This window comes from Aythya marila, assembly GCF_965140915.1.
Source record: "Aythya marila genome assembly, chromosome: 1".
NCBI classification, from domain to species: domain Eukaryota; kingdom Metazoa; phylum Chordata; class Aves; order Anseriformes; family Anatidae; genus Aythya; species Aythya marila.
In genome coordinates, this window is record NC_139042.1 from 31,024,507 (window position 1) to 31,052,396 (window position 27,890).

Consider the following 27,890-nt stretch of genomic DNA (forward strand, 5'->3'; position numbering starts at 1 on the left):
TTACCTCATGGTGGACATGAGGTTACTCAACAGGGAAGCCACTTCCCAGAAACCTTGAGATCCCTCTGTGCATTGATTGGCATTAAGGAGAAGAGATATGCTGCAGCTTCTCACCCTACTTGACAAGCAGTAGTTAGTTCATTGGCTCTCAGTAAGCAATTCTTAAAACTAGGATGTAGACCTCTAAATCACTTACACCTATCTAAAAATGGTCATCCTAAATTTTATTCACAATGGCTAACCTTACTGCTGGCATTAGGCAAGCCGGTGGCAATCCAACGTAGCAATTCCCAGTACTCAAACTGGGCCAGCAGTCCATCCTGATATTTCCAGGGGACCTCATGGACAAGCTACACTTTTTTTTTTTTTTTTTTTTTTCCATTTCAGCTACTAAATATCATGCCATCACAATAAGCAGTAAAAGCAGAGCTGTTAAAAAGTTTAGTACATTTTCTAAGTGACAGGATGCAATCTTCACTAGAACTTACAGGGTATTTGTACTGAAAATAGATTTTGCCACTAGCTGAAACTAAAATATCAGTATCTTTTTCTTGGTACAGCTCTAATTCTGATCAGGGATTAAAACCTTGTAGTTTGGGGAAGCTTATGTAGTCTTAAAATGTGAGAATTCATATCTGTGGTTAAAAATGACATTATTAATTCTTTTTTAAAAAATAAAAGACACAACATCTAAATGATTCCCTACCTTTTCCTGGACAGCAATCTGGCTTCTGAGAAGAAAAAACACAGTAATTTTCATTATGTCACCGGTGCAACTTTGTCACAAAAGCCATGGTGATGGCAAAAGAAAACAAACAAACAAAAAAACAAACCAAACCAAACCAAAAAAAAAAAAAAAAAAAAAAACACGTGTGTGAATGGTATCCCAGCTTTTCAAGGAGTTTTGATCAGAGTGATATTCTGTGGTTCTCTGAATCTGCTCCTGTGTAGGTGTACTCCTGCACTGGTAGGGTGAAGAAGGATGTGGGAAGGCATCCAAGGTAACTGGAGTATAGACAACAAGTAAGTAAGCAAGTACACAGCATCATCAACAAGTTCATGACAACAATATGTGCCATTGTCTACTTTTATTTTTTTTGAAAATGATCTTAAGATCTGAACTGTGTAGTCCAAATTCATTCTTCTTGTAGATCTTCTTTCCATCTTGCTACTGAGAAAGAATAATTTTCGCTCCACAGTTCAATATATAGGGTGCCTGTCACTTCTTTCTGATGCTAGCAAGCTTGTTTGCTTTCTTGTGTTCTTGGATTTTATCTAAAATGTACCGGGAAGAGAGATATACATCTTTCAAGAAGTCCTGGAACCAAAGAACTTCAAACTGGGAAATTATGCAATTCATCAACTTAACTTGTTGCTAAGCATCCTTAGTAGTTTTATTCATGATACAGGATCTGAGGCTAAATACACCTTTGAGTTTACTCAGTATGGCTATTCATAAAGAAGAATCAAAGCTCTGGGGAGAAAACTGTTTTTCCCCCCTTGGAAAAGTCAGGATTGTCTCCTCAAGTTTCCCCTCTCTCCCTGATGAAGGACCTTAGTGGCAAATTGCTGTTTTCTGACCTTTTGTCAAATGGCAGAGATATATCCAACACATTTCCCTCTCTTCTTGGTTCCCCCATAACTGAAGAGAAATAATTCTGAAGGGAAATACATTCTAAACAGACTGAATAAAATTATCCTTTCTTCTGGATTGTTCATTTTCATTCTCTGATCTCTCCCAGATATGATTTAATCTGCTTTAACATTATCAGTGCTTTCACAGACAGAATCTGATTTTAACACACACCAAAAAAAAAAAAAAAAAAAAAAAAAAAAAAGGAATAAAAATGTTAAAAAATCCTTTTATCCTTTTTGAGCTGTCTTCAGAAATGGACTGGAATAAGTTTTGTTTTTCTTGTTATAGGTTTACTTCAAAAGTTCCTCTATTACTTTAAAAGAGATAGGGTTTTCATTGATATGTTGGTGATTGTTAAAATCACCATCTTACTAGATTTTCCTTAAATACCATACTGACGTCTTTTTTCCCAATAATCCTTCAACTTTTTAGCATATCCTCATAGCCCTGTAAATGCAGCTGGCTTCATTACTAGGGTGCTAGTTAAAATTCTCTTAGCGGTCAGACTTTTTATATGCATTCATGCTTTCTGAGTATTCTTTCAATTGCTTTGCATTAATAACAACTTTTAAAAGGATTTTCCTGCTCTTTAGTTGTCCGGTCTTACAGTCTTTCTTTCTTTTGCCAGTGACTAATTCAAAAATAGGAGCTTACTTTATGTGCAATTTTTAGGTCATCATTAAGCTCTTTGTGATAGAGATTGAGTCATATAATGTGTTTTTACAGTGCAGCCCAGATCTCAGTTGGTGTCATAGAGCACCACTATAATACAAACAAAAACATTAATCATTCATGTCATTAGTTGCCACTATTTCTTTCTACCTTGATGTATTTCTAAAAAACAAAAACAACAAAAAAATAACATCCACAATCCATCCAGTCCCTTTTGATTAGCTCATTTAATAGGCATGCTGTTTGCTTGCTTCTATACTGATAATTTGTCCAGTAAAGCTCAGCTGGGTATCTCTATTCTTCTTTACTTGTCCTCCCATTTCCCATCTCATGTACACATGTTCTGAAAAGCATATCTATCCCGGATGCATCTGCTGTGGCAGAGAATAGAGATGAAAGACTCCATTTCTATTTTGTTTCGCATTCTTATAATTCCTCCCTGTTTTCTGGCAGTATAAGCCTTTGTGGTTGCAACCTGTAGTGTTTCAGATAGCTTCTTCCTTTGTACTTCATATTCTTTGGATTGCTTTGTTCCTCCCATTGTCTGTAGCTTTCACTCCACCTGAAGTCAATAGGAATCTTGGTATTGATTTAAGTGTGGCCAGAATTTCAGCAGAAGCTCTTGTCCTGTTATTTTTAAGACTTTTCTTTTTCTTTATGTAGGCCATTAAATATACATAGTGCTTTACAGCAGAATAAAAGAACTCTCTCCCAAGAGATTTCTGTCTAAGACCCCATTTTCACAATTCATCCCACTCACCTGAATCCTGCAGGATCTCCTAGGTTATGTAGCAAGGTTCAAAGAAAAGAGGCATGTGCTTGAATCACATGGAAATCTGTGCTTGTGCTTAAGCAGCCTTGCTGAGCAGGGATAGAATGAAGGGTTTGATGAGAGGTGAACTGTAAAAGTCATGTGGAAATGAATGATAAGAGATAAGAATGAGGCACTGGAGAAAGGATGGAAAGATGGATGTTTCACCCAAGAGGTTTTCTGAATTGCCACAGACACATGTAAAACTGTTCAGGCTGTTTCTAAGTGAATGAATAAACCTTGTAAATATGAATATGAATAACCTTATGCAACTATGGTTGGTTGTAATGTTTACTCCATTCAGTAAGCACGACTCTTGCTTCATGTCAAATCACTGGATTTATCCCAAATGGTGTAGTTCATGGTGATGACAGAGGTGTTATGGGGGCAGAAAAAGATGGGAGTCTGGGAAAGGTATAGAATAAGTGGGAGGGGAAGATGAAGTCATGCAACAAGAGGCATCAAAAATCCTTAAGTAAGAAGAAAGGAGGCAATAAACAAAAAGATAAGGGGACAATTCATGGTGGGCCGGGAAACATAAGGTATGGCAACAAATGAAGAAGTAAATGTTCCCACACAAACATGTGTGAGACAATTTTTTTTCTTTTTCTGTTTTGCTTGCTTTCTTCAGCAAAAGAAAACATATATGTCTAAAACAGTTATAGCCCTCCTGATCTCCACAGAACGTCCTAAGCTGCAAGATCCCTGACCAATTATCACTTAGAGAGAGTCACCTCACTTAGTGGGACCTGCCAGAGCTCAGTCATCTCAGTTCTTCACCAGTTTCAGTTCTTCATCTCAGGGTTCCCTTGCTTGTTTGCTTGCTTTGTGTTTTTTTGTTGTTGTTTTGTGTTTTGTTGTTGTTGTTGTTTGTTTGTTTGTTTTTTGTCGTTGTTTTGCTTTTTTGATTTGTTTGTTTGTTTTGTTTTGTTTTGGGTTTCTTTCTTTTTTTTTCTTTTCCTTTTTTTTTTTTTTTTTCATGGGTGTACCAAAATAGTCGTTTCTACTCTTGCTATTTTTAAAACTGAGAACCAAAATAAAGGTTCACCAAACAGTAAATAATAATAAGAACAGCAAATTAAATACAGTGCACTGGAGATGGCTTAGAATCTCATCAAATTGGCAAAGAAAGAGAAAATTACATTCATTTAATCATCCTCTGAGTTAGTGAGCTTTTTTGTTGTTGTTTTTGGTCTTGTCAGTGGTGGTGGTGTTTTGGTTTGCTTTTGTTTTTTTTTTTTGTTTTTATTTTCTGGATGTCAAGACAAGGTCCATAAAATGTTATGTAATATAAGAAGGTGGCATTAAAAGAGCAGGTACAGTACATTTGTACCTGCCCTACTGGGTTGTGCTGCCCTGATGTCAGGTTCTTGTTTGTTGAGAAATGACATGGAGGTGAAGTGGTCTTGTTGAGTCCAAGTGATTTATCACATGGCACAGTGCCAGCACTTGCTGTTACACCAAGCTGTCAGTTTCTTTGTTGTAAATTAAACCACGTTTCACAACCTAAAAGATTTTCAAAGCTTATTTTGTAGACAGATTTTCTAGCAATACCTTGCAGGGCAAAATGTGCTATATTTAATCAGTGTGTATTTTTATTTCCAAGTATAACAAGGTATATTCTCCCATTTCTGGAACCATTAATTGTTGATATTCATACCTCAGGCAAGTAGCAGTGCAATTTCTATTATAAATCCTGCAAATGGGGAGTTTTCAGTATCCCTATAATGCCCCTTCTTTCACTTTTCTTCACTGTTTCTTAACTGAAAAAAAAGAAGAAAGGAAAAGAACAGCTGCTAACACTGAGGTTGGATCTTTTTACAAGGCAAAGAATTATCACTTGTGCTGTGGAACAAGCATTTGGGGGATTGTCCTTCATCTAAGTGAGAAAATCTGCTTATTATATTATGAAAAGTGATTTCTTCCTGCATCACTCCAGTGTAGACCACTGATGCCCACTCAGCCTCTTAATAACCCCCAACAGCATATTGACTAGTACTAGTCTGAGTCAGATGGATGAGCAAAGGGAATGGAGACAGCAAAATACACAGTGCATTTTATTTGATCTAATTATTGTTAGGTGTGAACATGTGTAGGCTAAAGCTAAATAGGTAGATATACATAATGTTATGTACTTACAACTTGTAGTACTCACATTTTCTTAGAGCCTTTTAAACAATGAGGTATATCAGCAGAGAGGAGCATTGACAGCTTTTTGTGTGAGAAGTACAGCAATGTTCAGGTAGCAAATAGGAGAGCCACATCCATGAAGCTAAAAAAAAAGAACAGGACATGGGACGCTGTCATCAACCCAGGTAACCTCCTCCTGGTCTTCAACACTCTAGACCTAATGAAAGAGAAGTCTAGAAACAATATAGTAATTCAGAAAGAGAAAACTTAGACTGTTTCTTATTCTTTCTAGTGTTCAGACAGGTGACATTTGGTAGACAGAATATGAAAACATCCTTTTTCTGCTTCTGGTAAGCATTTTCTCGCACAATTTCCGTACAGTTTTGGGTTTTGTGTTGGCAAAGTAGTTTCCCTAAAAGTATCTCTTTGTGGAAAAGAGGGTTTTCTGCTCTGAGGACACTCAGCACATTGTGCCAGTTAGCCTCAGTGAATGAGAACAGTCCCTGAGTGGTTTTTATCTTTCGTACAGATGTTGGCAGTAGGGCAAGTAAAGGGATGGCAGCTTTGCAAACTCAGTCCCCGCACAGCAGAACAATCTGGGAGGTAAATCACTGGAGGCACCAGTACCTTGGCCTGTCCAGAAAGGTAGAAATTGGAGATAAAATAGAGAAGCCCTGTGGTTTTCTCCTTTACCGTGCCCTGTCTTAAGGCATGTTTTAAGGAACCTACACCCACACAGACATCAAGGAGACCAAACAATAGCCTGCTATTTTCTTATGGAATTGCAGCCACAATTCACCTTCTTTTTGATGTGCTTTCAACTTTTTCTGCTTTTTTTACTTTTTGTTTTGTTTTGTTCAAAACAAACAAACAAACAAACAATAAAAAAACACAAACAACAACAGAAAAAAAATGGGCTGCCGTTTAATTGTGGAAGATAAGTGATTTTGCATTGTTTTTAAAATCTCTGCCTTCATTATAAAAACCTATAATGGCGTTTGCTTAACTATCCAGCTGATGACCATTGGTTCATTTTAATTTAGGCTCCATCCCTTGTACTATCTGCAGTCTTTACCAGGGTGACATTTCCAGCTTTGATGGTTCCCTCCTCTGCCAGTCAGAGGCAGTCATATCTGTTCCTCCCTCTGTGGCATGCAAATTGGTTAGAAGGGAGGGGCTGCAGGCTTTCAGCTGTAAATATGTGGAAAAAAAATATCTTTTGTAAAAGTAAGCAATATCATAACCAAGAGGCTGAGGATTTGGCCCAGAATAATTAAAAATATTTCCTTCATTAATCTGCAATCTATCTACAATTTCTCTTGTTGATGTCATATATCATTTGCCTACATCCATTTTTAGCTTTGGACTTTGTGCTAAGGTCTGTTCAGCATTTTACCAAATGCCTTTCAGGACTGTTGCCAGAAATATGTTGTTGTTTTTTTTTTTTTTTCTATCCAAAATTGACCTGGAGACTCTAATTCATTCACTTATAGCATCTAGCCTTGACTACTGTAATTCCTTGGTTTGCTGGGCTTGGAGCCAAATCGATTGGCAGACTCCTACTAATTCAGAATTCAGCAACGAGGCTTCTGACCCAAACCATGCCAACTCTATATCCTCCCTGTGCTGCGAATCTGTATTTGAAAAGCATGTTATACATTTACTATAACAGTTTCCTTTACACTGTAATTTTATGGGTGGGATTTTTCTTTTATCCTGCGTGTCAACTGTTGTGCTCATACAGATTTTTTCTGAGCTAAATTGCCATATATTCTACTCTTGCACTTACAGTAATTTAGTGCAAAGCCATTTTCATCCTGTATCCTAAATTGGTGGAATTTTGAGTGAAATTCTATATGAAATCTGATTATTTTATCTGTCAGTGAAGACCTTTTGTTTTTATTTTAACACATTGTATTTCAGTTTCTATTTTGTTTCATTTTTATTGTGGTGTCATAAAGCACTTGGTTGCTGATGTTGCTTATTATTCCATAAAAGAAATTAAAAATTATCGTGCATGCATGGCAACTGATAACACAATTGGCAAAGGAAAAATTGGTTACCTCTTGTCTCCTGAACACAAGGAAGAATTCCATCCTTCACTCAATTGTATTTAAAATAACCTGCTTGATAAATGTAAGGGGGAGTAAAACTGTTCTCTCTGCCCCTTATTCTTATGGCTATATTATTATTATTATGGCTATATGTTGGTTCTCATTTATTTCTAGTAGTATCATTTTCACATAACCTGTATCAAATTGTCTCTTCCCATGGAGATATTCTAGTTTTCTTTTTAATCCAATCTTCTATGAATATCCTACTGGCATAACTTAGGGATTCTTGTTGGCATTGCTTCTAGTTTTTCTGGTTTTTACATTTACACTTGATAACAATATTCTATTTACAGTGGCATATTCTATTCCAGTGGCATGTTTTATGGCAATAAAAAATGATGTTTAAACTTACATTTAATATGCTTATACCTCTAATAAAGTGTTTCTAGTTACACTGCAGTTGTTAAGCATTGACACCTCCATATCTTTCTAGGTTTAGATTTTTTTTTTCCATTATTTATAAATCATCAGAAAAACAATTACATAAAATCCCTTGTCTTGAAACATGCCACATAAATTACCAGCCACAGAATAAGTCATCAGGAAAGATGCAATTATTTATACACTTTGAAGTTTTATTCATAGGAAAAAAACAATGACATGGCATGGACCCTTCCAGAACAATGTGTTTTTTTTAAAACCTAATTTAGTAAGGAAACAGCTTTGCATATGGTCAATGAAAATTTGATATAGCATGGAACTTACCAGCAGATGTTTGACAATGAATATTTCATGCTACTTAATAATTCTACTTACTAGTCACAGTTGATAGTGCAGTGCATCCTAGATCTCAAGGTGCCTTAGAGAGATATGCACGATCTATTATTTCATTTTGGAAATTTCCTTCTGGAGGTCAGGCAACAGTCTGAAAATCATGCTCAGCAGCCAGGCTGGGAACAACTGTTTCACTTTGATTCTGCAGATACCAGCCCCAAATGTGGGGACTTTCTTTGGCCAAATCTTACCAAGGCAAGAAAGAAAAATAAGTTAACTGGAGAGCTTCTCAGACTATGTAAGCTCTCCTGGCCTCCCCTTGTGGGCTCATGCTGCCAGTGTACTTACCCATAAAAAGTTGTTCCTGGTCAGGAGTGAGTACGTCGTCTTGTCTACCAATTAGCCAGAGCACAGGAGTTATTCCATATCTGGGCTTTCAGGTTGTCTGTGAGAGAACAAATGAATTCTGATACAATGTAAATTAACCTAAAAACAACCTAATTAACCTAACCTGTGAACTTGCAGAATGCGTGTATACTAGGTTGGCAGCTCATAAAACAGTAATGTGGGATTTCGATACAGTACAAGGAGACATGAAGCTGCTTTCCTGTACTGTCAAACCATGGTCTAACAATGGTCTTGACTGCTCTTTAGCTTTAATGTCATGCTTGGAGATCTTTTAGGTTGGGCATTCCTAACTGTTGTTTGTAACACTTCATAGCCTAAGACGTTTATATTTAAATTGCTGTATACATGTTGATAATTTATTTGAATGCATAGCAGTGGACACTGTTTTTTGACATATATAATTTATTTTTTTTTCCTTAAGGCCTAAGAGATCTTTTCCCTTAAGGCTCTAAGTCAAGACTTCGGTAAGCCTGAGGACTCTTGGCTGAGCTCAGAGTATGACTTTGCTTTCACACACATCATTATAGAGCACAATATGCACTAATGTGTGAGAAAATGAGAAGGGCAACTCAACCTAACTGTAGGGATAAAGAACTTTCTAAATCTTAGTTACTGTTAACTAACATGAGTCACAGTGGGCATTTAATATTCTCCCCTATGTTTGCCTTATTATCTTTTGCTTCCTGTTGGACAATATTTCTTTACACTACTTGATTTTTAGTATTTCCAGTATTCACACTATTCTACTATTCTACATCCTTTTATTTTATTTTATTTTATTTTATTTTATTTTATTTTATTTTATTTTATTTTATTTTATTTTATTTTATTTTTTAAATACTAACAGTTATGTAAGGGAGGGAGATCCTTTTTCTGCTTTTCATTCTGTCTACTGCAGTTATGCCAAAAAAATTCTTTGACATCTTCCTATCTTGTATTTTCACTGAGGATAGTTTCTGAAATGATCAGATAATGACTTTTGATAAATATTAACACCTGTTCACAGAATGGAAATTAAACACTTCAAAGTTCAAATGTGTTTCAAAATTCAGATGATCTTATTAATGTCCATTAGTACAAAATGGAAAACCAGCTCTTTCTCATATCTTTGTGATTCTTTGTGAATCTTTTCTACTTGAATTTCCACTTGCAAACTAAAAACAGGTTGTTAATTAAGCACAATTTTCTGAGCACCTAGGTCATCAACACAATGATAGTAATTAAAATCTAGCCTCAGTTTCTATACACATAATAATAGAGTGCTTTAGCATTTTCATTCTTCTCAAATTAATCGAATAAATATACACCTCATAACTTCCTTGATACATCCCCCTTCATTCCAAGCAAGTTCTAATATGCTGAAATTATAGTATCTCCTATTAAAACCTGAATGAATCACAAATGGATCAGATCATCACACAGTAGTTTTAAGTCAATTTCTTTAGTATAAACAACATATAAGATTTAATTTTAAAATTTTTATTTCTTTAGGAATTAATTAAGTAGCCATGATGGTTGCAAATAAAATATTCCATATACAGAATCATAGAATCATTTAGGTTGGAAAAGACCCTTAAGATCATCAAGTCCAACTGTCATCCTAACTCTACCAAGTCCACCATTAAACCATGTCCCTACGTGCCTCATCCACACATCTCTTAAGTATCTCCAGGGATGGTGACTTCACCACTTTGCTGGGCAGCTTGTTCCAATGCCTTACCACACTTTCCATGAAGAGAATCTTCCTAATACCCAATCTATACTTCTCCTGGTGCAAACTGAGACCATTTCATCATGTTCTATCACTTGTCACCTGAGAAAAGGAGTGAACACCCATCTCAATGCAGCTGAGTCTGTAAGTAGTTTGCAAAAAGAGAATAAAAGCGTTCCTGTTCAATTTGAGTGAGGTTATTTTTCAGATTTAAAGGTGAAAAATCTACAGCTGACTTACTAGGTGACCTCACCATTTTAAGCAAGCATATATAGCAAGATCCTTCACATCTGTGAGTAGAGAAGAGAAAGAGAGAAGCTGTCAAGCAGCTCAATGACAGACCAGATCAGAGGCCATTACAGCACTTCTACTGCCTTCTCCTTCAATGAAAGAGGAAAGGAGAAGGTGTTGCAAGCACAGCTTTACAAACATTGAACATTATTTTGGCCCAAGAATCTAAAGAGGTCAATATCCAATAAACTTGTCATAGACTTGAAGCTTTTTAGAGTTTCACTTCATAGGTCAGCACAGCTTTCACTCAGGAACGCAGCCCAGGTCATTTGTAAAAATCTGGATTTCATAATGGTCTTGTAGTCAACAGTGCCAGGATGAAAGCAACTTACATCTTGGCCCAATCATTTGTAGGGAGGTCACTGCTGTGGAAGGACAATATTGCTCGTAACTAGAATGAAGAGACAGAAAATAGGGTTGGGAGAAAAGGTTCTGGTTTAGGATGTACAAATAGTTAAAAACTTAAGGATCTTAATTTCCCCAGATAATTGTCCTAAACAATGATGTCTGGCTTCAGAATGAATTCATTAGAGTTGAATGACGGAAGCCCATTTCACATCTCTTCCTCACTTGCACAAAAATGTAACTGTTCATATACATACAAATACATAGGCCATGGACACAGGACAAAATGATCTGCAACAGGTGAGCTTCTATATATTAAATAAAGGAGAAGAAGCAGCTGCAGTTACAGTGTGCAGCATTTAAATATGGTTTAGTGCTTTCTATCTGCTGGCAAATTCCCCCTGTTAGTTACCTACCCTTGCAAGCAGAACCTGCTTTTCTTTCATGCTTTCATTTGTTCAGTCAGCTCATCTGTACACAGCTGCTGCAGGGGAACACACGTCAGGTTTATGCCTGGAGTGTCATGCCTATACCACAAACACAAAGGCACATGGCTGCACAGAAGGTTATAACAGGCATCACTGGGAAGCAGCTGCATGCATGTTCTTTGGTACATAGTTATAAGATATGTAGACTAAAGTTATGGAGACAGACTTGAAGGCAGACATCTCCAACATTGATAAAATGTAAGTACAAAAGACACATAATTGGATGGATATTGATGATGTTGTTTCAGTAATGACATCATCCATAGACTCCTAGTGTCTTTGCTTTGCTTCTCTATAGTGATCACAACATAAATTGCTTGTCTTGTTTGACTTCCTTGTTCACCAAAGTTGAGCAGATTGTCGCCGTTTTCAACGCTTCTACCAGACAAAAAGCTTGGGACCATTTCTCGAAAGCCCAGCGAAAGAACATAGACATTTGGCGAAAGCATTCTGAGGTTGGTGATTTTATTATTACTTTCTATCCATCATCTCACAGCTGGATTGACACAGAATGAGTGTGATTTTAGCTGGACATAGAGTATTCAACAATATTTATGGCTACCATTTTAGCTGTTAATCAACTGGCCATTATACAAGCTCATCTACAGTATGAATTGCTCCCATTGCTCTCATTATGATAATAGTCATTAAATAACACTAAGATAGAGAGCAATGTGTTTTTATTTTTCATGCAAGATTTGGGAAATCGTTGGAGGAATATGTTTACTAACTAAAATAATGAACTGAAGTAGTGAAATTAATAAAACTATCTTCAACCAAGGATAGAATTAAGAATTATTTAAGAAAAACATCTTGTCCTAAAAGAAGGATTCTATGGCACAATTTTTTTCTGGTTGTACCATCATATGGTCATTGTAAGATATTTTGCCTGAAAATAAAATAAGAAAATTTCTTTCCTAAAAAATGACTTAAGCATACTCAGTCCAGAATTATGGCATACTTCTTCCCATTTGTTTTATGTTTGTCTTTAAAAAAAAAGAAAAATAAATAAATCATTTGCATTGATTCTAAGTATATTGCTTGCGAAGAAAAGAGTATAAATGTAATCATAATACCACAAGGATTAGCATACATGTGTGACTGTCATAAGCATGAACAGAGGAAACAGGATTCTAACTCTCTTTGCTGCAAGTGGCAGCAAAGGAAGTGATAGACCTCATCTTGTGTTTTGGTCATCCAGCTTTGGTTTTTAATTCAGTATATACGCTATGAGCCTGTATGTTAAAAAGTAAGTACCACTGTCTTTGTTTTCTCTCTCTCCTCTTCCTTTTTTTATTTTTATTTATTTATTTTTTTTTAATATGAGCAACTTACATACACTTGGCTTACCTTCATGTAGTACAGTATGTTGATTGTTAGTATGAAGGTCCTTTAAATGATTTTTCTCTGTCTCAAAATAAAAACTTTAGAAGGTAAGGTGCACTTATTTAATTATTTTGTAGTACACTTGTAAAATAAGTGTTGTACACTTAGTTTGAGAAACACTAAAGTGCTGTGATATAAATCATTTGGATAACATTTTAAGTGCCCATTAACTAATGCTAAATTACAGTTGAATACCAATGGCACTAAATGTAACATCCACATGAATACCAAATGAATTCTTTATTATCAGTGCTATTATGGTGAATACCAAATGACTTCAAAATAATGGGACACTTAAAATAAAATGTTAGCATAATTTATTTCTACAAACTGTATTTTGCATTTTGTTCACAAATGTTTCATAAAAGTAGTGGATAAAGCCTGGGTTTAATTCAAAATTGGGAAGTTGGGGTTTGATATTTGTCTTATCACTCAGTAAGGTATACAAGTATGATTTGTTGGTAGTTTATTTCAATTACTTTAAGACGATCCTGTCTTAAACCAACTTTCCGTAAAGGGATGTGGTGTATCATTGATTTGCTGGCTTCTAAATCTTTAATAAAATGAAATGTTTAAGGGTTGAACTTTCCAGAAATGTTAATTCACTACTTGCTTTTTCAAGTATTATTGCCTTTTGTTTTTCTAAAAGGAGGATATTAAAAGCGATTCAAAAACATGTGAAGCCTCTCACTGAAACAACAGATATTAGAAATGCCTGTTTTTCAGATGTAAAATATCACAGAAATGTACCAAATGGCATCTTTGATTTAAATCATACTGTCTAACCATGACATTATCTGCTGATTTCTTTAATTATCTGATCACCTACCCTTGTGTTCTGACTTTAGGAAAGCTTTCCTAGAAACCCAAGCCCAGAGCAAACACTCATACACATTGACGTTCTCCATGGAAGATTATTGGCTTTGCTGATAGCATAGAAATTGATGCACCAAGGACATTTATCCCCTAAAGAGGGAATAAATGTAAGCTTATGTCTGCTCATGTATGCAGTCAATATTCCCAGTAAAAAGTGCAGGTGGCATTTTCCAATAAGGAAATAAGCTTGTTAATTTCTTCCAGAGATGCCACTTATTGCATGAGACACTAGTTGAGAATTTACCATTTTAATCACTTTTTTTTTTTTTTTTAAATTTGAAATTATTGTATAAAAGCCCACTAATTAGCTTCCTTGCCTTTGCTGTGATTAATGGACATGTATACATCTATCAGAGTATTTGAGATCTCCTGATGAACCAAGGGTACAGCTAAAGGGAAACGCCTTTCCTTTTTTCATCCAGTCCCTCTTTGATAGCTTATTGTTAATTGCATGGAGCTGTGGTTGGGCTCTTCAATAACGTTCATCCTTCCATGCACCTCTTTCTTGTTTCAAAGATTTCAAACCACCTCTTTGGGAATTAGACTCTTTGTCGTCAGAAAAATTAGCTGTCTGCAGGCTGAAAAGGCCTACACTAATCACGGTGCAGCATCCCTGTGTTACACCTGACAGGATTATTAGGACAAAATAGAGTTCTCTCAATCTTCTCAGCACTGCCTTTAGAAAGCCAGCCGCTACACCAGCGCCAGCCTTTCTGACGAGAACAAAGACTGTCTAGGTTCCCACAAAGCCCCCATGCCTCATCATTTCCCCAACGAAACGTGCACAGGTTTCCTACACCCTGCCCTTGCAGTGGTCACCCAGAGACCAGTCAGTAGTTTCCCACCAAGACACAGAAATTTTCAGGACAGAATAAGGCACTTTTAGGGTGCAGTTAATCTAACTTCATTTTGATAGTTATCTTATGGATATGAATTGCTTAAAGGTGCTAGGGTTTTTTATTTTTTCTATGAAAGGTGTCTGTAGGAACTAATTTTATTGGAGAAACCTACATTATACCAGAGGAATCCTACCCCAAGTAACAGTGAGAAACAATAATTCTTTATACCTTAAACAGGCTAGCAAGTTATCAGTCTGCTTTATATACAGTTTTAAGCATTATCATTGCTGCTAAAACCTTCTATGTTTAGTAGAACTAAAGATCACTTGAAATGGAGACCCACTTTTTCTCGTTTCCTCTTTTACCATTGATAAATTCAGTTTTTCCACATGAAGAATTCCCTGTACTACTGTTCTTATAAATATTCATAGCCAAATAAATATAATTACAATGGTAAATTATGTATAATTAACAATAAGAGCAGTTTTAAAAACAGATACTATTGATAAAGCAGTGACTTTATGTAAGTTAATACTGACAAAATTTTGTTTTGGATTTTAGGAGCTCCGAAACGCTCACAGTGAACAGCTCATGGGAATCCGCCGGGAAGAAGAGATGGAAATGTCAGATGATGACAGTGGTGACAATCCTAGTAAAAAGCTGCGAGTAGATGATTCAGGTAAAGCCAAATCCTCTCTAATGTCCCCAAGTATATATAGCTGTTGTTTTTTTTTAAAAAGCAAACAAAAATTCACATATGAGAAGTGACATATTAATAGCTGATTATATAAAACTATCTTATTTTAAATCCTCATAAACTAGCTATCTGAATGATATGAGCTGTGTCTAGGAGGTTTCTGTCACCTGCTATGATGATAATGATGAAAACTCTCCAATTCTGCCCATGGCTGGAAGCGTTATGTTTCTTTAACATACTATCTGCAGTCTTGCATAATACTATTTAATTCCACAGTAGTAACAACATCTTACTATGAGAGCAATCACAATTCTGTTTCAGTCAGTATTTTCTAAGACTTACCTTGCTTAACAGCAAATCCACAGTAATGTTTAACAAATACACTATACCATTTTAACTGTGTGTTTTGTGGAATGAACTTTTAAGGGTACATTTTTCACAATATGGGACTGCATGCTGCATTAATTTGATACACATTAGATGGCTGTCATGAAAAAAAGAACAAGGGTGATTGTAACATTTGGAAAGGAAAGCAACTTTTTTCAGCATCCTCCAAGTACATCCAAGATCCAGAGTGGACATTCAAGGGCATGGCTTGAAAGCTACTAATTTACTGGTAAAACAATCTGGATAGAACCTTTGATTTCTTGACATTAGCTAACAAAGTTGTGAGAAGTTAACAAGAGTTTGCCTGTTCAGAAACTCATCTTTGGAAAGAAAATTTACAGAAGCTGAAGCCAAAGCATGACTGCAAACAGCCAGAGACCAGTGAGCTTTACGGAAGGTAAAGAAGGAAAAAGTAGTACAGAAAGAAACAGTCTGATGATTAGGATAATTTTGATCTAGGCACCATGTAGGCACCATAATAATATCCATTCAATGGATTCCAGTGCTCATAGAGAAGTGTTCTTTGACTCCTCTTGTGACAAAATGCTGTATGAGGTCAAATTAATCCAGAAGTAAAGACCAAAGGAAGAAGTGTCATTCTGGCAAGGAAACTTGAATGAGAAATACTATGGCATTTCTCATTAGGGGAGGATTAATGTTTTTCCTGAAAGAAAAATGCATCAATATGTAAAGGGTGGCCTTAATTTTTACATGTCTAATTGCATGAGTTGGAATTTTCTAGAGACTATTAGCAGAATGCTTGGGGCTGAGACATTGGGTCTCTGCAGGCAAAGTACTGCTAGCAATCAGAGATTTTTATGAGTGTCTAATCATTTTACCTTGACTGTGTCCAGTCTTATTGAGCAAAGTCAGCAGAATTAACAATGGGAAGGTAGAGCCAGAAATACCCACAGCCTGCACTCCAAAAAAGGAGTAATGATGTTTTAAACTGCCATATTCATTGGTCCAGCTGGATTTAACATATGCATGTGTAGGGCTGAGCTGTGCAGGTCATTCTTTTTGCCTCTGATTAGTAACATCACAAATAGGAAAGCATATTTGGTTTTCTTCCATAAAAAGGGACATTTCTATCAAATGATTTGATATCTGAGATTTCTACCGCATTCCAAAGTACTTCAGTTTATTTGTATTGTTACAACGTGGGCACTTGACTCCCCTCAATGATGAGAGTAGCAAGCCCTGTACTTTGTTGCATACTAAATCAAAATTTAGCAATATGAATCCACTTGAGTACTTGTCCATCATTGTCCATTGTACCATTCATCATCCTCTTGATCTTAGTGGAGATGATCCAGCCTGCTGCACAGAGTCATCCAGTTCTAAAATTATTTTTTATAGGTTTCTTCTTCTAACATTACACTGTCAAGTAAAGCAAGTGAATTTTATTCATCTGTCATTGACAATAGGGGGAACTTGTTATACCATAAAAAGTATTGTGTATAAAATATGTACAAATAAAAATAAAGTAAGAGAAAAACATATTTTTCATTTTTATGTACAGTATTTTTTTAAATTGTTATTGTTGTTAGCCACCTTCTCTTTTTCTCTTTTCCTTTTTCTTTTTTTTTTCTTTCTTTTTGAGTATGTCATTCCAGAACCACCTCTTTATCTCACTGGAGTGGCTATTTGTATTCAAGTAGTTATTTGTATTCATGGTCACCTTTGTTTTACAAAGAATATCTTTTAAAGAGTCTTTCATCACAAAGAAACAATTCTGCACAGTAAGAAAACATTGGCACTTTCCTTATTTTTAACCCCTTCTCTTAAAATATTTGCCTCAATGCTTAACCATGAGGAGGACAAGGTTTGAATAACACAAGTAAGACGTTTCACTTCAATTCAAAGACTCTTCAATTCAAAGACAGCATGCACACGTAAAGGCTTAAAAGTCCGATTCCAAAAATGTCAGAAGCAACCAGACATGATGAATTGATTTGTATAGTTCCAGAGTTATGGATTGCCTCTCCTACCATCCTAAGGACTTTCTTGAGGAGTTTGTTTTTCAGCCTGGCAAATGAATTTCACCATCTACTCAAAGGTGGGAACAACACTGATGGAAGGTTACCATCCCCAAACTTACAGCAGGTAACAGATTTCCCCAGTCCCTAACAACTGTGTGAGGTCTTTTTTTTTATTAATTCACCTATTTAAATCATCCCTGGTGCAAGAAGGCATAATTTCTAATTAATACAACAAATTTTATTGGTTTCTAAGTCTTGATTCCATCTCACTAAAGTGTGCAGTTTCAGCAGTCTTCCAGTGTAATTTCTTCTGTTACTCAAGCCTTTTTCATTCAGAAATAACACCACATCTGCAAGCATTTAGATAGCGTGGTGCTGAGTGTGTCACATCTCCTCACAGCTAGACTGAATTAGAATGAAAACTCTTTTCTACAATATCTGAAAACTATCATCGTGAAAAGGAGAGGGTGGATTCCAGCCCCAACATTTGAAAACACAGAGCAGCACATCTAAGTCCTGAGACTGTGTGAGGACCTCAGTGCCTGGCTATTAATCCAGTCTTGCTGGACTTCAGTTTTCAGAGCAATGTTACAGTGAGCCAAGCCCTTGTACACAATAAATTCTGTGGATTTGGAGTAGATGATGAAAAATCAGTTAGCAAGAATGGTTTGCATTCTTCCTTCAAGCCATGAAAGATATTAAGTCATGCAGGAGAACAATTTGTGTTCTGTATTAGAAATCTGCTAATGGCTGTTTGTTTGGGAAAATTCATGCTTGTTTCTTGAGGCAATACAGAACTGCTCAAGAGGGACTCATTGCAAAGTGCATTGCTCTATTCTAGACTCAAATCCTCTTCTTTCACCTGCCAATTGCTCTTCTGCTTGTTGGTGAATCTGATTTACTGATATCATTGACTCAGTGGAAGAGCTGGGATGAGTATTGAGACCTTTGGTCTCCTGGACCTGTCTTCCATTTTGTAGCTCATGTTGTAGGGCTGGGGTACTGTCTCCTGTACAAAGAACTTCTGATCCTCCGGTTGTTTTACGAGTTATTCTCCTATGTGTAACTTAGTACTCCCCCTTTTTTAGAATGTGCAAGCAATGTTCAATGAAAGGGGAGGCATCACTGCCTGCTTGTTTTGTTGGAGAGCGTCTCAAACTGCTGCCAGGACCTCCTAAACAGCACCCCAGGGGAAAAATTAAGTTAGCTGAACCAGCATATATGCCTAATTTATAGGAATTCTTCCTGGTTTCACAGACCAAAGATTGTTTGCTTTATGGGGAAAGCTGGCAAAAGGCTGACCTGAGACTGAGTGAATCTGGCCTGTGGGCAGAGCTATTCCTCCAGAATTATGTTTTCTTCAAAATTCAGTCTTTAAACAGTGATTTTTCTGTGTTGTGGATTTTGGAGTTTGAAAGGGACAAGAGGATTGTTAAAGTAAAGCTGGGAGATTGCTAAGAAAAAAATAATAATGATGATTGGCAACTCAGTTAATACATTTGAAAGTCAGGGTGCAGTTACTGAAGCGTTAGCACAGGGGAAAAAATGAGATTCTGTGCTGGAGTCTAGAGGATATAGGAAAATCTTCAGAATGATCAGGATTTATGGATGCTTCATCTCCCACCTGCTGGCACTGGGAGTAAGGATCCACATGTAAAAGCTTCCAAAGTAATTTTAAGAATTAGTGAAGTGAAGCTGTGTGTTGTAGAAAAGAGCTGAAGTTTGGTTTATGCCTAGAAGGCACCTGTAATTTTACTTTTAAGGGGAGGTGGGTTAATCTCTCACTTTTGCAGTTCTCCGTGACATGCCATTAATTCCAGCTCTAACTTCAGTGAGAGACAGCGGTTGGCACTGCGGGAAAGAGAAAATGCACAGTGCTTGCAGAGGGACACAGGAAGGATAGGGCTGGGATCGCAGAGCCCTGGGCCAAATCTACGTACCTCACCACAGGACAAATCAACGAACCTGGGGTATTTCAGTATCAAAGTGAGGCAATGATACTTCTGTTCATCCATCCAAGGCCTGTCCTGTCCATGTGGATGATAAACACCTTGGAACAGGGTAGTCTCAGCTAAATATATTTGGAACAGCCCACTCTTTGGGCCCTGGAGTATTTCACCACCATCATTTTACCTGTGATGACATGTCTTAATAACATCCTGGGGACTGTATGCAACTAATAAATTGCACGTTAAGCAGTACATGCCCAGTCTGAACACACAAGACCTCCTTGGCAGGATACCATAACATACCCAAATTTAAATACTGCAGCTCGTGTCTTGAACAGCAGCCTGTATCTTTAAGCACTCTTCTGAATCGATGTGTCCTCTTTGCAGCATCAGCAGAGTTAGTTGCCATAGGAGACAGTCCGAACAGTGGGCAGTCCATCTGACAGAAGAGCATAAGTCCTTGTGAAAGTCAGGATTTGACAATCACACCCCTGTGCACACAGCATAAAACAGGCTTTGTGGTATTGTCCATAAGTCTATCCTGAAACTTGCAAGCCTGGCAAGTCTTCAAGGAAAGTCTGAAACAACACCAAAGTGATCTGCATGATGCTTATTCATCTTTTCTCTGCAATTCAATCTTCTTTTGCCTTCTTTAAAGCTCGTGTGAATGCAGAGATGCACACATGTAATGGAAACTGTGTTTTATAGCTGGATTAAACTAGTAGGAAATCTTTCTATAGCTTGTTACAACTTTGAATGGAAATCACTCAGCCCCAGCTGTGTGGAGCTGAGCTTTGCTCTTCTTTTTCCTCTGGCTGGCCTGGTGTCAAGGCACATATCATGTCAGGTCTTCCTTTTCCTACAGATTCCTTGGACCAGGTATTTCTCACTTCCTTTCTTGTATACCCAGTCTTATTTTTCTGTTATTACTTCTCCATTTCATAGCTTTTTAACATTGGACTTTGTAAATGTAATACCGATATTTAACAAGCCCATAATTTGCCCATCTTCCTCTTAAACACTTGTTGGTAAAGATAATGTAAAATAGCAAGATGTATTTACTTCAAGAATTAATGGGCTGGCATTGGTTTATTCCTCAGATAAATCAATACTCTTTCAAAGCCATTAGCAGCTGGTGCCTTAATCAGCCCTGTGGCAATAAACATATAAACACGTATGCGGAGGAAAATAAAACTTGTTAGCAAAATCTGCTAATCAGGTTTTATAAACTGTCTCAAAACGAAAGTATTTTAAATCTGAAGAACTGAACTGTCACTGTACTGACACAGTCCCCTCTCTAGCTGGAGAAGACAGCTGAATAACCCTTTTTGAGCTCTGTGAGTGGCGTAACTTGCCTTCAAATGGAGATGCTCTGGACACAGCAGAGACAATCAGCTTTGCTCCCAGGGACCATCAGAGATGATCACTAGAAAGCAGCACAAGATGATTACTCCCTCTACGCAGGGAAAAGTCTGCTGTAGTGTCTTTCACAGCATGCCAGTTCAGAGCTGTTATCATCAGGCAGACTCCAATTTTCTGCCTTAAAATGCATTCCGTTTTTCCCACCACTTTTACAAATATAGGCTGAAATCCAGGAAGCATGTAGGCAAGGGCCTAATTTTATGCCCCCAGTTTTAAGTCCATTTGGCTTTAATAATGCTACTTGTGTAGCTGAATTTAGCAGAAATGCCTTGATGAATCAGGGCTGGAGATAGGTGCTGTCTGTCTGCCCTGGGGAAAAAAAGGCAGCCTCATCCTGTCCCAGGTACTGGGTCTTTTCTCTGGGCCAGCACACTGGCTTTGGGATGAAGGTCTATACAGGTCCTGTGGACATAGCAGTGAAGGAGTTAAAAACCTAACTTTCAATTTTTAGAGGAAATAGACACTTCAAAGACACTCCCCTGATATGGGTTTTAGGAGGATGTCCCGTTAACTACAAAACAAGTCTGTTGTGCTTTGATGCTTTGCAACTGCCAGAAATACTATTATCTAGATTACATTTTATTATGTTTTCTGGGCATTTCATACTGATAAGGTTTTATGCAGGATCATTACATATGAGAATAGATTTAATCCTGTTTTTAGTAAGCTTTAAGGACACTGAGGGATTATTTATGTAATAAGATGCAAAGTTGCTATGGAAAATGCTATAGCAACCTAACATCTTCACAAAACCAAGCAGCCACTTGTGACAGCAATCTAAATTTACATTTATTTTAGTGTCATTTTATTGACATTCTTAGTATCTCATTTTGACAGCATGTTAAAATATGTTTTGCATTCATGCTAGAACAAAATTAACAGCATGTTGTTGGAATGAAGATGATGCTTATAATTTTTGAGATAATTTTAGCATATTTCATTTTGTGTAAAAAGCATTAAAACAGTAGTGAAAAGAAGTTTAGGTACATCCCCTCTGTTTTTAATACAGCAAACAATGTGCATTGAAAGTAACATTTTATGAGTCAGTGAAAGCTAAACCATTTTTATTTATTTGCTTGATATCTGAATGAAAATATTTGTAAGGAAAAAATGATTTTGTTATCAGAATTTATTTCAAATCCTATATCTTTTATTATAACTTTCCCTGTTCAGGATACAGGCTATAATTTTTCATTAGGTTTCATAAAGCTGAGCATCATTTCTGAATGCATAGACTTGCAGTTTGGTAGGGAATTGCCCTGCTTAAATGGGACTTTTCAAAAACACAGAGTAACAATATATGTTGCACCGTAGGAGGTTAAATAAAAAGGGAAGGAAAAAAAAAACAAACACAAAGCACCAAAACAGCCTGAACTCTGTCTTGTGCTCATTGCAGTTAATAATGAAACTCACATTGACTTCAATGGGAGCAGAAGCGAGCTCTATGTATTGATTTTCTCCATCCCCCTCCATTAAGAATCTTGAAGTGCGGCTGTAACATTGTTGAAGTGGGATGTTGGCAGCAAAATCAATAAAAGACAATATTAGAACATATGCTGTTTTCAGCTTCCTCACAATTTGATATAGCTGGTATTAGCATCCTTCTCCAAATTACACTTCATGCTTTCTATAAAGTGACCTTCCTTATAGTGCCCTCTCCAATATACAGCATTTGTGCTCTTCCTCCTGCATTTAGCCTTCAACAGAACGAGCCCTTTTTATAATAGTGAAGGTGGTTGATTCTGAACAGAGCACAAATAAATTTCTTCAAGAGTGGCTTCATGGTGCTCACAGCCTAAGACCTATTTCTGACCTCTTATGGAAGATCATTTCTATTATTATTTGAACTAAGCTTTTGGTTAGGATTTTCTTAATTATGCTGCCTTTCGTGTCCTGTTGTTTTAAGGAACCCTTTTTGCTCCAACATATTATAGAAGCTTACAGATACTGCTTGAAGTGAAGATGTTGGTACCTTCTTATCCACTTACCTTCTTAATCCATGAAACATCAGACATTGCTAAGGTAGCAAAGGAGATAATCATCAGAAATCAGTCTTTTACAGCATTAATATAAACTTCTAAGCTCAGAATTACAGGTTTGGGGAGCATCCTTATGTCATGAGACATGAAAGGCTGGCTGAAGTTTCCAAAGCATTAAAAGCTTCCTTTTCAAAGTGTGCAGTTCCTCAGTCCCTATGGACCCAGCAGACTGGCAGCTTGTGATGTGGTCGCATGCCAGGGGTTCAGAACCCAGCCAGCAGGGCTCATGCTTCAAGCTAGATGGCCACAGAAATTCCCCAAACTACTACAGGTTAGTGTTGATGTTTTACTTTGATGAATGAATAAATCTTAGATTCAGAGGAGTTTCATTATGTCCTTCTCTTTCATTTTAACTTAAAGACTATCTCAAGAAAATAAGCTTCTTACTAATGTCACATATCTACAGTGTAATATTTTTTGTGAGCAATATGTTAAAGATTCAATTATGCTTAGGGGTGAGTGATTTTCTTTTAGTCTTATTTGGTTTTACATTCATGGCAAAGGAAAGAGAAATCAAATAAAAGCCATCTTGTACATAAAATGACTGAATCAAGAACTAGATAACATACCATTTTATTCCACTTCTCTACTAATTCAAACATGTGATTCCTTGAACACCAGCATATAGAACTCCAAAGGAGGAAAAATTGTTTCTTCTTTGTTACAAAGAAAGTGTTTTGTTTTGTTTTGTTTTTTGCCCTGCCCTGCCCTGCCATTCTGTCCCTGCCTTGCCCTGCCCTGCCTTGTTTGTTTGTTGTTGTGTCTTTTTTTTTTTTTTTTTAAATTAGGAGTTCTAATTGCTATATTTTTTTTACCTTTCCATAGGCAAAAGGTTGCTGTCTTTTTGCTTATTTATTCAACCCTCCATGTATTCAATTCATAGTAAGTTGTAACTCAGGCACAGGAAAAGTGCCAAGCATGCGGTTACAGCACTTCTGTACCCAGTTATTGTTCAACTGTTTCTACAATTACCAAGTGTCCACCTCACACGTCAGCTAGGGATCTATCTGGAAAGACTTATGTGGATACTAGTCCAGAACACTGTTTTCTACATTGCTTCTTTTTCATGTGTCAGCTATAGACAGTCTTCCCTCTTAAATATGTCTGAGACAAGTGTGTACTTTTAACAGTCGAGGAAGAACACGAGAGAAAGTAATACCTCTCCCCATATTGCTCTATTATCAGATATTCATCTGTCTCATCATGTTTTGTTGATAGGTTTTGAGATGCCTGTGCTATTAGACCTTAATCTCAGAAGCCATTGCCTGTTGCTCAGAGAGTTTGCACTCACCTTCTGCTCAACACCCACAGATGCAAAGTCCTAAGTAATGGCTTATCCAGAAAGTCTGGCACAAGGAGTATTTTACTGTTCTTTCTTCAAAGTTACATACTTTTTGCAAGTTTCAATAAATTGTCTGTTTCTGGAAGGACTGGAAGTACAACCAATTTCTCTAGAAACCTGCCATCTGCAAGTTCACAACTTATTTTTTCTCAGTACCTGAGAAATTACCTACTAAACATGTTAAATTGCAGAGAAGCACAGTGACCTTAGTTTGCAGATAATGTGAATGCTAAAGGTAGGAAGTAGGAGAGAAAAGAGGTTTCGGCTTGCAGATTCAACTCTTCTGTGTACTTTTCTATTACCATAAGGGATTAAATGGCTTAAGAAAACTTACCTTTGAATGTGACAATCAAGAAATTCAAAGCTTCTTGTGATCATTTGCTGATGCCTTCCAAAAAGGTGAAAAACAGTATTCCTATATTTAAGATACATTTTTACCTAAGACAAAAGCAACTGAGAAAGTATTTCAGTACTATGCACAATTTTAAAGAAAAATTAGCTCAGCACTCCAATCCATTACAAGGTCAGAGAGGTAGCTGGATAAATGCTGTCCTGCAATTTAAGGTGCAATAGAATTTTGTACAAAGGTTGTTTATCCTCGTATTTATAGAAAGGACTTTGCATTTACAATCAGAATTTGTCTACTATAAATCAGAACAATTCAAAACAACGCAGGCACCTAGAGCAGTAAGATCAGCCCTTTCTTCCCCTAATGAACGTGACAAATTGAGGGATTCACATGCACACTGTCAGGTTTGTTTCCAAACAGGTTTGTTTCCAGCAATGACAGTCTCTTCATATTTATGCATCCTACAGATTTCTTTTTGAAGCTGTAGTGGTGCTGGGCCTCAGTGCAATTCCTAGTTTAAATGTCAGGAGTAGCAGTGCAGCCATGCATGTTGTAAAGGCCATTGTTTATTGTTTACATCAGAATGAAACAATGACAATTACTTTCACTCCTAAGACATAACCATCAGTAGTCCACCTATACAGAGATTTACCTATATATAATAATGCTTGAATATCCTAGGTAATTTGTGTATCACATGTACACACATACATAGAATCTATTTATACAATACATATAAGATTAATGTAACATCTAGGAAGCAATGAGCATCCATCAGCATACCTTCTGTGGTGCAGCGTTCACAAGTCTGCACCTCCAATTGAAAAGCACCATTAACACAAACAGCATTTTTTTATATTATTATTACTGACGTAGGAGAAGGTCATCAATGCCACTTGGCACCTTCCCAGTAACCAGCACTTCTCTTATTTGAGTGACATACCCCCTTCTCTCTTGAGAGTAAAATCTTCTCTGTTCATTTTTAGTGTTACAGGAAAACAGTCATTTCTTGAGAATCATTGATTAGAGGAAAAAGTCGCTTCTTTGCTGGCATCTTTAAAGCACAGTCTCTGTAGAATTGTCTTAATGGTTTAATTTCTCAATTATTATTAAAAAAAAAAAAAAAGAAAAAAAAAAAGCAGAACCTCTAAAAGAGATTCAGTGCTTGATTAATTATGTTTAACTGGGGCAGCAGTTTTTCAAGCAGTTATTGGTAAACACATAAAGAATAAGTATCTGAAAAATTCATCTCATCATAGACCAAATAGTCTAAGAAAGAGAAGAATTACTGATTTTTGAAAATTTCTGAGAAATGCTACTCTTTTTGATCAAAATTACACCTCTAAATTTTCTTATGATGGTTGGCTTGCTATACCTCTAGTTCAAGAGGAGAGCCGAGCAGAAAAGTGCAACAGCCAGCCACAGCAGTAGTCTGTGCAGAGGCAAACTCTTCCCTCTCCTGTCTCCTCCTACGCACATGCCAAGTCCATTGAGCTTCATACATATTATGGGCAGTAATAGAAGAAATGTGACCAAAAAAAGGAGAGGAAACAAGATCCCTTTGGTTTGAAGAGGTGACCTGGAGAAACTGGTCTCAACAGGACAGGCTAAGTAGTGACTGTCAAAGTATCATTTGTAAGTTACGTAGATGCCAGTTCTCCAAAGAGATGCTGTCAAGTAAAACAGACCTAAAATGTGACAGGCTTTGATATTTTTTGTAACAAAGGGGTCTCTTCCAAATTCTAAATATGCATTTCAGTAATGTGATGTGACATCTTTGTAGGAAAAGAACAAAGCACTTAATGCTGCAATTTACTTGGGACTGAACTGGGTAAGAGGGAGCTGGAGCATGTACTGCAAAACAAGTGAGAGCAGAGACAAACACCTGGAAATGACAGACAAGTGGGAATTGCAAGTGGACAAAGAGATAGATGTTTGGAGCTGGAGGAGGAAATGAACTGTACAGAACCAGTAAAGGAAAAAAAAAAAAAAAAGAGGAAGGTATGAAGAGTGGGGAAGAAAGATTGGCTTAGGTAGGATATTAGCCCTCTGTGTTGGAGCCCTTTAGAGACAGTTGGTTCACGCTTCAAGTGTTTATTCTGAAGCCATGAGGTCTAGCCCAGTGATCCTGAGCTGATATACTGAGCCACTGATCATCTGTAATACTGCAATAAGTAATCTGCATCTTATTCCTAGGACTGGATAAAATGGTGAGATCGATTTCCCTTGTGTTTTTAACTAAAAGTTCAAATGAAACATTTGCATGGTGAAATACAGAGAGCCAGTAGTAATCCACGGTCTAGAAAGTCTGGAAGCCACTAATCCAGAAGCTTAAAGATGAGATTTCCAGTTAATGATCTCTCTAGGGCTTTCAATAAAATGTCAGATATCATGAGACTCATCATAACATCACAGGAGCTGGCAGCACCTCTCTCTGGGGCATTCTTAGTCCACTGCAGAACCAGCATTTGCATGCTACTTTTTGTGTGCTGCTTTGCTAGTTGTGTTATTAGGCCCAGCTGGACTGTAATCTGCCCTCCTCCCCACACCTTCTTTGCTATTTGCAAAGTGATATGCTTCATTACACAAGAAATAATAAGCCTTCATAAATTACTTGGTGAGCCACACGTATTGTAAACCTGGAAGAGAACAGTGTTATTGCTGAAGTCTGCTAAGCACGATGAAGTTTTGTAAACTGAGAAAATCTCTCTTCAGAGAAATGCTTCGGTTTCTCAAATCTTACATCTGTGTGTCTTGGATGGGATGGATAAAATTGCCGTTAAATGGTGGTGGAATTTTTCTTTCTTTCTCCTTCTCTCTCTCTCTTTTTCCTTTTTTTTTTTTTTTTTTTTTTTGGCAGCATCCTACCATCTACTAATTGTTCACCAGCAAGTTTTATGTGAATAGGGAGTCTGAAAATAATTCTCATGAGTATTCAATTTGAACATCTGGCATCATCATGAATGTAACTGGTATAATGAGTTTCTCTGCATTGAACATAAGCAGCATGGTGAGGAAAGGACTTTGAAGCAACTGCACCTGAATAAAACAGGTTTTGTAAAAAAGGAAATCTCCCTCCCAGTGTGCAGGCCTTAACTCCCACTAACATTAATGACAATAACCCCTCCACACATAGGATAATTAGTGCCCTTGGAGTTTAAATTTGCAGGTACTGAGACATTCAAATGAAGTGTGCCTAACATTAGAAAAAATGTGGAAATTGCTTCATTGTTTGGTTACATTATGTCTGAAGGGGAAAGAAAAAAACTGTTCATGGCAAGGTTAGCTTATAATTGTCCCAA

General features: G+C 36.9%; 1 protein-coding gene across 7 annotated transcripts in view; it reads left to right on the forward strand.

Annotated features, from left to right (window-relative positions):
- The window catches only part of ENOX1 (ecto-NOX disulfide-thiol exchanger 1), a 363,120-nt gene that overhangs the window by 284,336 nt on the left and 50,894 nt on the right, over positions 1-27,890 (forward strand). For all 7 annotated transcript variants that reach the window (XM_082757951.1, XM_082757956.1, XM_082757957.1 and 4 more), the window contains 2 exons: positions 11,669-11,775; positions 14,983-15,100. In XM_082757951.1, the coding sequence (XP_082614077.1) occupies positions 11,669-11,775; positions 14,983-15,100 (225 nt within the window). The remainder of the gene's footprint in view (positions 1-11,668; positions 11,776-14,982; positions 15,101-27,890) is intronic.